At 42.4% G+C, this 12,443-nt stretch overlaps 1 protein-coding gene across 1 annotated transcript; it reads left to right on the forward strand.

The window, feature by feature from the left end:
- Positions 1–4,260: 4,260 nt before the first annotated feature.
- On the forward strand, positions 4,261–8,249 carry LOC311035134 (cerebellin-2-like; the record flags this gene model as incomplete). Its single annotated transcript, XM_084043216.1, has 3 exons — positions 4,261–4,606; positions 6,056–6,187; positions 6,955–8,249. The coding sequence occupies 3 exons, from the start codon at positions 4,261–4,263 to the stop codon at positions 7,236–7,238; spliced, it is 762 nt and encodes a 253-aa protein (XP_083899342.1). The 3' UTR covers positions 7,239–8,249.
- Between the last annotated feature and the right edge of the window lie 4,194 nt (positions 8,250–12,443).

The raw sequence follows: 12,443 nt of genomic DNA on the forward strand, positions 1-12,443 counted from the left end.
CGCCCTCAGGACCTAGACCTGTGGGTTGGCCCGTGAAGAGGGCAATTTTGAGCTTGTGTGGCCTCCCCGCTGACGTGGTGGCTACCATTCAGGGCGCGAGGGCCGTGTCCACGAGGAATGCTTATGATGTTAGATGGAATATGTTCGCATCTTGGTGTCTGGAGCAGTCACCGGTGGTGATGGCTTTCCAGGCCTCGGTGTGTAGCATTCTCACTTTTCTACAAAAAAGGTTAGCTCGGGATTTATCCTTCTCAGCAGTAAAGGTGTATTTAGCGGCCATTTCGGCTTGCCACGAGGCGTTCGATGGCAAGACGGTGGGCCAGCATCCCTTAGTGCGCCGGTTGCGGCGCCAGGAGAGCTAGACCGGTTAACAGGCCACTGTTCCCAGTCTGGGATCTGACGGTGGTGCTGGATGCACTATGCCGTCCCCCGTTCGAGCCGTTTGAGTCTGCAGATCTGAGGGTCGTTAGTCTCAAAACGGTCCTTTTGGTGGCCCTGTCTACGGCTAAACGGGTCAGTGACATGCACGTGCTCTCGATGAGTCCAGAGTGCATGAAGGTTCTGAACAACGACAGGAGGGTTTTGCTTAAACCTAACCTGACGTTCGTTACGGAGACCGGGGGGGTGGCCCCGGATCCGGTTGAGTTGGTGGCTTTTCATCCGCCTCCCTTCGTTTCGGCGGAGGATAGGCGGCTACTTTGTCTCTGTCCAGTGAGAGCCCTGAAGCTCTATTGTCAGAGGACGGCGGCCAATCGTTCATCGACGCAACTCTTTGTCTCTTTTGGCGTGGGGGTTCAGAGGAAGGCGGTCACCAAGGCGACACTTTCTAGATGGATCCGAGATGCCATTAAGCTGGCTTATGTGAGTAGTGGTGTCCCAGTCCCGGGGGGTCTGTGGGCTCACTCTGCTAGAGGCATGGCTACATCCTGGGCTCTCTACAAGGGAGCTTCGATCCAGGAGATCTGTGCGGCCACGAATTGGTCGTCTCCATCGACTTTCGCGGTTTTCTACAGCCTGGACGTGGCGGCGTCGTCCTTGGCGCGCGCGGTCCTAGGCGTAGCAGATGCCTCCAGGCCAGTGAAGGGAAGGGAGTAGGCTTGGGGCTTTTCTCCCTATCTCTCGACTTCCTCTGGGGTTTCCATGAGACCAGCTGGGCTGGCTCCCAGGAGATGGGGCCCTGTTCCTCATATTGAGTTATGAGGCAGGCCTGTGTCTGCCTGTTATTAAATAGGCGGACTCTGGAGCCTGTCAGGGCCTAGTCTTTATTATCTATCCCGCGCCCCAGCCCGGTGGGTTGGGGGCGCCCGTGGGGCCGTAGGTCACGTCCGTGTGGGCGGGACCTAGGGGCTGAGGGGCGTGCGGGCCTGTCAGGGTTGTGTGGCTCATTACCTCAAGGGGGGTTTATGAATCCCATAGTGAGTAGTAAACGGAAAACCGTGGTAAAACTAGAGGTTACGAATGTAACCCCGGTTTTAGTAGGTTTGGAGTTTACTACTCACCCGACACCCCTTTCTGTGCGCATTTGGCATGCAGAGAGGAGAATGTTAAGAGGAAGAGCCTATGTCACGTGGAGCCTTTGTACTCCAGGGTCTTCCGGACTCTTGACATACCCTTAGCCAATCAGTAATTGGCATCGGGAGCGTGTGTGTTGCTCTGTGCATCGCCTGGGGGCGCTGATATCCCATAGTGAGTAGTAAACTCCAAACCTACTAAAACCGGGGTTACATTCGTAACCTCTAGCTATGGAGGGTCGTTGGACCTAACCACAACAAACAGTCCCTACCGTAATATTACCGTCCAGTCCTGTATTAAGTTAAACATTATAAAACAAAATGAGAGAGTGAGAGAGTGTGCTCGAGGGGGGGGCTGTTTATTTTAGAGCAATTGCACAGAAAGAGAGAGAGAGAGAGAGAGAGAGAGAGAGAGAGAGAGAGAAAGAGAGAGAGAGAGAGACAGAGCGAGTGTGTGCAGCCGCAGCGTGTATCAGACAGCGTTGCCAGATTTTGCGAGAAATAAGCAACCATGTTTGTGAAAACAAGCCCAACAAAGCCGACTATAAGCACTTTAAACCTTTATACAAATACATTGGATATTTGAAAAATAGCCAATCTACAAGCTCACGTTGTAGATCAGCTATCAAAGAAAAATCTTGAAAAAATGTGAAAATTATGGAATATTTTCCTAATCCACACAGATCTTGAATGGGGGGCTATGGCACAACATATTTTCAGCAGGGGGAGATCTGCGGGCAAATATTAATTTGGGGGTCCTTGCCATGAAAATGTTTGAGAACAACTGGTTCAAACAACATTAGGAAACAAGGCCAAATAAGCAACTACATACTTTCAAGCAACTTTACAGAAAAACAATCCCAAAGTCGCTTATAATAAGCAGACATGGCAATACTGCGTGCTGCGTACTTGACAAGAGAGAGAGAGGGAGAGGGAGGGAGGAAGAGAGGGAGGGGGAGAGAGAGACAGAGAGAGAAAGGGAGACACATGTATCACGGGGAGATGTCGATTAGAATGAATTGGAATAAAAACAAATGTATGTATTGGGTCTGACTCTGGACAGCATCCTAGTGAACTATCCTACAGTGTGTAATCCCTGATCGGGGATCAATCTATAGTGTGAAAACCACAACGATGAATGACAGCCCATTTCAAGAAATAAACTCCTGCAGTGTGTAATGCTCAACGATCAGATGACTCCCAGACCACTTTAAAAGTCCTACAGTGTGTACCTGCCCTTAACAGCACTTATAATGTATTATGTATGTATACAGTTGACATCACTTATAATGTATTATTTTATACAGTTAACAGCAGTTAAATCCGGAAATCTAAATTTACTTGAGTAAAAGTACAAAAGTATTGGCATCAAAATGTACCAAAAGTATAAAGTACTCATTTTGCAGAATGTCCCATTGCACAAGTTTTCAAATGCATAAAAACATATATCCTACTATAATTCCAGTAACGTCTGTAGTGGTGAGTAGGTAGGTGAAGCTACCCGGTTCTCCTCACTGGCTGGAGCAATTGCTCTGATTTTGCACACAGCCATTGACCATTACCATCTGAACTTAACTGTGAAGCCCGTTTTTCAATTTCATCAAATCTCTTCTTATTAGCGTTTTTGTGTCAAACACTGTCGCCATGGTTACGGGGCTGCCCAGCTATGGGACGAACTGCCTCCCGGGTTGCCAGAACATGTGCGCATATCCCCCCATGCGGATGCGCTGCGCCGACCGGGTATGGTCTAGTATATAATACTCAAGTAAGGTACAGATCCTCAGAATATGTACTTAAGTACAGTACGCAAGTACTGTACATCTACTCTACTGTCCATCAGTGATTATAACTGCTGTTATCTGGTGGGAAATAGAAGGACATTGGCACAGATAAATAAGTTACACCTGCAGGTTCTCAGAAGGAAATGAATGGTGAAGAAATGACAAAGAAAAAAGTGATACTTCTTTAACTTAATTCAAAAGGAGGAAACAAGACTAACTAATGTATTTAATCATCGTAGGTTGATTCATTCCACTTGTTGTTCTGCTGGCTTATTTTACACACACGCACACGCACGCACGCACACACGCACACACACACACACACACACACACACACACACACACACACACACACACACACACACACACACACAGGGCCAAGGACCCATTGAGAGAAAAACCAGGGACAACGCGGTGCACTGTGGCGCATTGTGCGCTTGTAGATCGGCTATTTTCGACATAGGGTTGCTAGGGTTGAAGTGGTTAATGTAAAAGAGAATACATCACAAAGATGCAAAGATGCACCCAAAGATTTGGCGGCCCCCCTGTAGTAACTCTATGGACCCACTAAAGGTCCCGGACCCCCTGTTGAAGACCCATGGTGTAGAGAGAAACCAGGAGGATATGTCCCAGTTGGACAGTGCTATCAATAGGTCAAAGTTTAAGGTCACAATCAAGGTCATAGTCAGAATCTGCTTGCAATCTTGGTCAAAACTCAGGAATGGAGAAACGTGCCAAAATTCTAAAATAAATCTACAAAATTGAGGAGCAGGGAGACAAAATACCCCCAATTGTATTATAAGTTATATTGTATAAACATACTCTACCATACATATTGTATAAGTTATATTGTATTAACATACTCTACCATACAGATTGGACACAAGTAAATTGTATTCATTTTAGAAAAAAGTACAGTACTTGGGTTAACGTATAGTTACTTTCCACCACCAAGCATTTCCTGATAGATGGGGATTCCCCTTCACCCTCCCTGCAGGAGTTTGTTGTCAGGTGACAGCTCTGGCTCTGCTTATATAAAGGCGTTTACCTCTCCATCCTCTGTCTCAGTGTATCCAGTGCTACCCAACAGGTGCATCAAGAACATAGACATCCTCATGATGGCAAAGTCACACATCCTGGCCCTCTTGACCTGGACAGTTCTGCAGTCTGTCGCCATATGCGACACCGCCGACACCTGCGTTGCAGTCAGGCCATGCGACAACGCCAAAAACATCGGATCTCTGGAATCCACGACGGACAAGGAATTGGCAGAGCTCCAGGCTGCAGTGAACTCATTGACGAAGCAGAATGCAGGTAAGCTCTGCCAATCAGATAACTTGAGAATTGCCTTATTGATAAAAAATCCTAAATGCAGTTCACCATAAAATAATATTATCTGACATTAACTATTCAATTTGATATCTCTAAAATGTCAGTGATACAATGTGTGTGTGTATTATCATTTTACCACAGCTAGATTTAATGCACAGTTGTAGATCATGTTTTGCTTACTGTGCGGAGAGGTTTGTCATAACGTGTGCGCATTGGCTACAAGTGGGCGTGCCTTCAGATCAGGAAGCAGGCCGCGCTTTACCCAATCAAATGTAGTGGGCGGGATTCACGTGTCCATCCACCCTCCCCCCCTCGAAACTAGGGGAAACTAATTTAGCAATAGCGTCCTCGGAGCGGACAAAACCACGGAAAGATATTCACATTTTAAATTACTCTTTCATCATAGAAACAAGTGGGCATATAACCAAAACCATCCATGTTCTCTGGGAGAAGTGGTGTTAGTGTTCCGTGTAGAAATATTGTTAGTGGGAATGAAAACGTAGTCGCACCAACCGGAAGTGATGCGCTGAAGGCAGACACAAACCCCGGTTTCCCTGCGCACTGGTCTTCCATTTGCCTCCTGCCAGACCCCACAGACAAAATCAGAAACAGCAGAGGTCGCTGTTTTTCATTTTCTGTGGGGTCTGGCTACGCGAGACTACCACTAACCAGGCAGTATCACACAAGCTCTGAAGTTTAATAGAGAATAGAAGAATATATATATAGTATTGGACACATGATGTGACCAGGAGATATGAGACAAGGACAAAGACAGAATGGATAGAATAGAACATGCATCTCGTATCATTGTGCACAGACGTCAGTCTCTCTGATAAAGTAGTTGATGGTCATCGTATCACGGATATCAATATGCTTACGTAGATGGGATTCACCACATATGTGTACTGGGTCAAGCAGATAAAGGTCATAAATCATGACAGTGATGTTTGGACAAAAACATCATGATCATGATTTGAGACATTTTATCAAAAACGGGCCACTCCTGCAGACATTGGAAGCTAATCTTAGGAAAAATGCAGACAGCAGACACGCTAGTGAGTTTTTTACATTCCCGATACCTGCTACTATATATGTGCTGCACACAGAATGTATAATTTTTTCCCTGTTCAATTTGCAAGTATGTGCTGCACCGAGAAACTACCCTGTTTAAGATGACGATGATGATGATATTTTGAACCCGGTTTCCTGCTTAAGTGCTGACATTTTGACCATTGAGATAATAGAGCCTGCCTGCTTGCTCAGGGGATACATTGAATCTTGACCATCAGGTCACTATTTGTGTCAGATTATTTGAATGCTATTGATTGATTGAACTGATTCATGGATTAACCAAAAATGTCAAAGAAAATGGAGTGAAATGATAAGAAATTGTAATGTTTTCTCCCTGCTCTCTTTCTATTTTGTTCTCAGTTGGTCCGAAAGTGGCCTTTTCAGCATCGTTGGCAGAAGGGTCTGATGTGCGCGTTGGACCCACTGGATCCAATGCCGTCGTGTTCAAGAATGTCTTCATCAACAACGGCAATGCCTACAACCCTGCAACAGGTACTGAGAGCCACCTGAAAATTCACAGCCTCAGAAAACTGGTCTTTAACGTTTTTCAGGACAAGGACCCCTTAGCTGAGAGAGAGAGATGGACCCCCAGTGTAAAATTGTGTTGCAGATTCAACTTTTTCATAGATTTCATAGATGGCTTCATAGACTTGTTTTGACACCACTATCATTTCTAATGGATTCATGCCAAAATGTATTTTCAGACATTTAACCACTTAAACCTTACTTCAATACTTAGTAAACTTCACCTTTGGCTCTGTACTTGGTTCGCTCTTTATTCGCTTCACGCCAAACCTTTTCGTCGTACAATTGGCGATCTACAAGCTCAAACTCGCTTGTGAGCTTGTAGATATGCCATTCAAGGGTTCAAGTGGTTAATGTAAAAAAAACAATAAAAAAAAAAACACAGAAATTGGTGCTCAAGTGGTTAATGTAATGGTTGAATAGTTCAACCATAAAAGTACTTATTTTCTATCAATTACAAACCCCATGAAGCCTTGAATTCATGGATTTTGTTTTTTTTTACGTATTGCTGAGCCAATCATTTGGTGTATTTCCGGTAGGAGACACAAATAGACTCATTTGAGTCCCATACCGGATATATTAGCATATTTCCGCCGGTAATGAAATTATTGGCTTAGTAATGCGACAAAAACAAAAATATCTCCACGACTTCAATGCTTCATGGGGTGTGTAATTGATAGAAAATAAGTCATTTTTGGGGTGAACTACTCCTTTAATGGTGATGTGTCTATCAGGTATCTTCACTGCTCCACTGAAGGGAGCGTTCCAGTTCACCTTCACAACGCTCGGCTACAGTGCTTACTACTCCGGGGCCAAGCTGTTGAAGAACGGCCATCAGCAAGTCACCACCTGGCAATCCAAAGGAAAACATCACAGCGACAGCACCAGCGGAGCAGTGATTCTGTCACTCAATGCCGGGGACAAAGTGAATTTGATCAATTGGGGGAACGATTTTCAAGTATTCGACAATGTGAACCACCACACTACTTTCAGTGGCTTCCTGCTCTTCCCACTGTAGACTGTACTGTCTGTAGACCAAGTGTTCTCAACCTTTTCAGGCCATGACCCCCCCCCCCCCCCCCATATTTGAACTGGGGACCCCCCACCATGACAAGCACTTGGAATTAATTGTACGCATTACATTTAGTTTGAGTCGGTTCCACAGATAAATATTGTAAAATATTGTGTGGCGTTGTGAACTTGTAGATCGGGTATTTTCACAATGTTTACCTCTTTCTTACGTGACATTTCACAATTTGGCCAATGTGGTCCTAATAAGACCTTAAAAGTCATTTGATTGTAACTTTATAAATGTGCAGATACCCTTCGCAGCCAAAAGCATATTAATGTTGGGGTCTTTGACATGAAGAAGTGTGAGAACCACTGGTCTATGCAGTTGAACACAGGAGGAAGTGTGGAAAAGAATGTTTTTTCAGATAAAACACCTTATATCCAACAAGTAGTGAAGCCTTTCTTGCCTTTCTTTTATAATTAGACTTAAAGGGGTATTTCACTTTAAAACACGTCTGGGGTCATTTTAACTTCTACTCTGGCTTTTGTGTTTCACCCAGGACAGTTTGTTTTAAGTTGCTTGATTCAGTATTTAAATATTTGATATTAATTTTAATATTCATGACACTCCCTTCCAATATAAACCCATTGTAACTTCAAACTCCATTTTAACCATTCCGGTGACTGATATTATCCTAATGCCTTGTTTGTTCAATTATTTTTTTCATTTTTAAATATCTACACATGTTTAGTTTTAGTTTTTAGTTTTATTAAACCATTACATACATATTGAATGTATACTTTAAACTGGTCTGGGGTGAAACACAAAAGCCAGAGTAGAGATTAAAATGACCCCACTAGTGTTTTGAAGCGAAATATCCCTTTAATTGACCTTGCCTAATAGTATATTCTTGATGTCATCCTATAGTTCATGTCCTACTGGTTGTTTGGGTCTTACATTAAAGTACATTATTCTGGTGTGTTTTCCTTCTAAATAAATAATCCACTGTGCATTTAAGTTGTGTGGCCGGCCTCCCTTCAATCAAGTACATCATTTTGTTTTTTTAGCACAAGGACCCCTCAGCTGAGAGAGATAGATGAAGCAGGGACCCCCAATACATATTGTATCACATTGTGTATCACATTGTGTTGCCTCATAGACTTGTTTGACAGCAAAATCATCAATGTTGTATAGATTAATGTTTTTTGTTTGTTTGTTTGTTTACACATTTTATGTTCTATTAATATGTTGGCAATGGTGGAAAAACTCTTCACAATTTTTTTCACAAGTAAAAGTATCCATACTGCAGTGTAGAAAAACTCTGTCAGGTATCGGCAGAGTATTTATATGCCCTGTGTATGCAAATAGCATGTGCCATTCCACGCATATGATAGGCATTCCATGCATATGATAGGCATGTTTGCTGTGTAGCTGTGTGTGAATCAACGGAGACAATTGGTAGGGTAACTTTTCGGAGAAGTTCCTCTTCTTGGCCGTATTCCGCTTCTTCATGTTAAAAAACAGGTGAGGTGAAGCTCCGCCACATTTATCAACAGCCGGCAATTTGTACGCTGTAATTCACATGGTACACCTGCCTGATAAATCACACATGGACGTGGTCGTAAACTGATTACTGGGCTCTAATAGGGCTTCAGAAGTGCACTGCCACAGGACTAGAGATTACATTGTTGCGGATTGTACTGCTCAGCAATGCGTGTTTTTAACAATCTCAGAATCAGAATCAGAATCAGAATCAGGTTTATTGTCACATCACAGGTTTACAAGGTAAAAAAGTGGGTGAAATTTGTTTTTGTACATCATTCCCGTCGCAACGTTAATTTCCTTAGAAAGAAGAGGGGGGGAGGAAGAAGAGGGGGTGGGGGGCAAGCGGGAAGGAGATCAGACAAGAGAACAACAGAAGGCCAAACAAGTTATCTACAAAGTACCTGAGATAAGAAAAGAAAACTAAGGTGCCTGAGCATAGCAGCAATGTATGTATACTGTGCATGATATACTTATGGACGTTGAGGTGCTTAGAGAAAAAAAAGAGCACAATAAAAAGACATAAAAGTCAGTGCGTTATACATGGGATTAAGGTGCAAAAGGTCAGTGCGTCTCCACCTGTTGCTCCATGAGGGAGAGCAACAGGAAAAAAAAAATATATATATCTCGAGGTCTTACCAATGCACAGACATTTTAACGGGTCATCACATTGGCTGTTGAACATGAAATAATGCCTTTGATTTTATAATTTTTGCCCGTATGAGGGTGATTGACCAAGTTAGAAATACATGTGAAATTGCGCTGTTGGCAATGGCCACAGGGCTAGTTGCCAGATGGAATAGCGCTCAGAAAATGTGAGGGTGCTGGGGGAGGTAGGTCGGCCCGCGCGTACCACCATATTGAGCAGATTGGGGGGCAGACATTGTGCCACCTGCCCTAGCCGCGGGAAGACCTTTTAGGTTAGGGGTGCGGTATGCTGCGCGCGCGTGCATGAGGACCCCCCGCGCGCGCGCGAACATTTTTGCGCGGTTCTGGGCGGATTGGGTTCGTTTTTTCCCCAGTTCTTGGTTTCTTTATTTCGGTTTTAGGGTTAGGATTAGGGTTAGGTTAGAGTTATGTTATTTCATTCATATTTTTGCCTGATTTTACCGATTTATTATAAAAAATATATATATTTTTTTTTTGATGGGGGGGGCAGGTACCTGGGGGGAGGGGTTCAAGTGGTAATGTAAAAAAAGAAGTTGCTATCAGACAAAGAGGACCCCCTGTTGAAGACTAATGTGTTACTGAATAGAAAGCAGCACATTTCTGCCATTATGTGGTTTTATTTTGAACATAAGGACATCAAAACTTGACTAACTGAAATGTTATATGACCACAATTTAAAATAATCTGCTCAGGAGGGACTACACTTACTTACTACATTTCTTATAGTAATATTTAAAAAATGTGGGTTATCATTCACGCTGCGTTCATGATTTGCCGCCACTCCTGCAAACTTTAGATGTGAATTTTAGCCAAAGATGGAATATGAAAGATTAAACAGATACGCCTTGATCACATGACTATAGAGATCATGTGTACCGATTTGCGTGAAATTTGGATAAAATCGGAAGGAGTAATGTAAAGAAATATGTTTTACATAAGTCTGCCTCCAAGTGGCGCTATAAAAGGCAGATGTGAAAAATGCAGGACAAAGGTTTTTCCTTGACCTCTAGGGAGTGCGCGTTTTACGCACATTGGTGCAGTTATAGGTAAAAACATGAATCGGGCTGTTATAGCGCCACCATGAGGCTGATTAGAAAAATCTCAAGTGGTCTTTCTTCCTCGGCATAGTGGGAATGTGCGTGCAAAGTTTCACGGAAATGACATGCTGTGTTCATAATTTGAGGCATTTTGTTCAAAACGGAGCAGTCCTGCAAACTTTGGAAGCCATTTTTAGCCAATCAGGATGGAATATGAAAAATCTGAAAGACCCTTTTTGTTTAATTACTATAGAGATACTGTGTGCCGATTTGCGTGGACGGAATCTGTAGGAGAACTGTGAAAAAATGTGTTTAGCAAAAAGCGGCCTCCTGGTGGCGCTATAACAGGGCCATATGAAAAAATTGGGGCAGAGGTTCTGAATTGGCATCCAGGGAGTGTGTGTGCACAGTCAGTTTTCAAGCCAATGGTGCGGGAGATTAGCTGGTCACAGACGGACGGACGGACGGACGGACGGACGGACAGACAGGGGGTAAAACATACTCTCTCGCCATGCCTTTCAGCCTGGCGGAGACAAATATACTAGCTATGGTTTCTTTACAGACATCACTAGTTTGGGAACGTGTTCTACCAATGAATGTAAAGCAGGAATATTTTTTTGGTAATGAATTGACAGTAAACAATGCTGAAGAGTAATTTACCAATCATTTATTGAAATCCAAGAGGGGGCAGAAAACCTCTATACTGTGAATCGGGATATTTAGGGAATTCTTGTCTGTATTTCAGTAGACTAATATGGTTGATTGTTTATTAATGTTGAGTTTAAAGTCTAATAAATAAACATGTATTTAATATATATTAATCAATATAATTAAATAGTGTGCCCATTTAAAGAATAACTCTTATGTTGTTATTCTCATCTGGAAAACGGAATTATTCATAATGGATTAACAGTTAATAAATACATAAATAATATGATTAATAGATAATAATTCAATATAATTGATATAAATTTCATAGATTTTTTTATTTGGATTTAATAGATTTCTATGCATTTCAGGAGTTTGGGGGTCTGGCTCCCCCAAAAGAATTAAATAGCCCTAACAATCCTAACCCTAAAACCGAAATTTTCAGTAAAGTAAAGTATCAGAAAAAACTTCCAAATCCACGCAAAACCCAATTTTCCCGTGTGCATGTGTCCCGTATTTCCATTTCTGAAAGTTGGCAACCCTAGCTAAAGCAACCTTACATTGCTACTAATAGTCAGGGGATATTAAAAAAGTCTTGGAATAAATTCATTACCAAAAACAATCTTCACCAATGTGTTTGTAAAGGTGTCTAATAACACATCTCACAAAGACTGAAATGCAGTATCCCTAGGAGAATTTCTGACAGCTCCTTAAAGTTGGGGTACCATCCATAAAAAAAAATCCCCCAAAAAAATCAAAATTTAATTCTGTTTTAAGTAGCATGTGAGGTGTCAAACTAGGGTGTTTTTATGATTCTGAATCCATTGCAATCATTTGTTTTGCACCAAAACCACTCCTTGGGCTAAAAACGTCCCAATCTCAATTTTTTTTTACACAAAAAGTATACATGGCTATGGCCAGAATCGGAAGAATACAGGGAATAATAAAACAGGTCCAGAGCTGAGCTCTGGCCCCGTAAAAATAAACAACCTACAAACTGTGTTTGTGATCTTTTCAATTATTTGCGTTTACCTATAATGAATGACATGCCCAAATTTGGGACACACAATTTAAAGCAGTACAAACAACAACAAAAAAAGGTTAATGCAGTGGAATGCTTTATTGCATGGCATTGAGTAAAAACATTGTGGAATATAATGGTAGGTTGTGTTAAGTTATTGGGAAACTGAAGAATATATTAGATTCTTCTTGGTAAGAACCTGGTAATACCATAGAAACAACCAATGCTTCTTATTACAATACAGTTTCAGCTGACTGAATACATTGTAAAACACATCTGCAAAAACGTATGCCG

Source organism: Gymnoscopelus microlampas (assembly GCF_963454915.1).
Source record: "Gymnoscopelus microlampas genome assembly, chromosome: 19".
Classification (NCBI taxonomy): domain Eukaryota; kingdom Metazoa; phylum Chordata; class Actinopteri; order Myctophiformes; family Myctophidae; genus Gymnoscopelus; species Gymnoscopelus microlampas.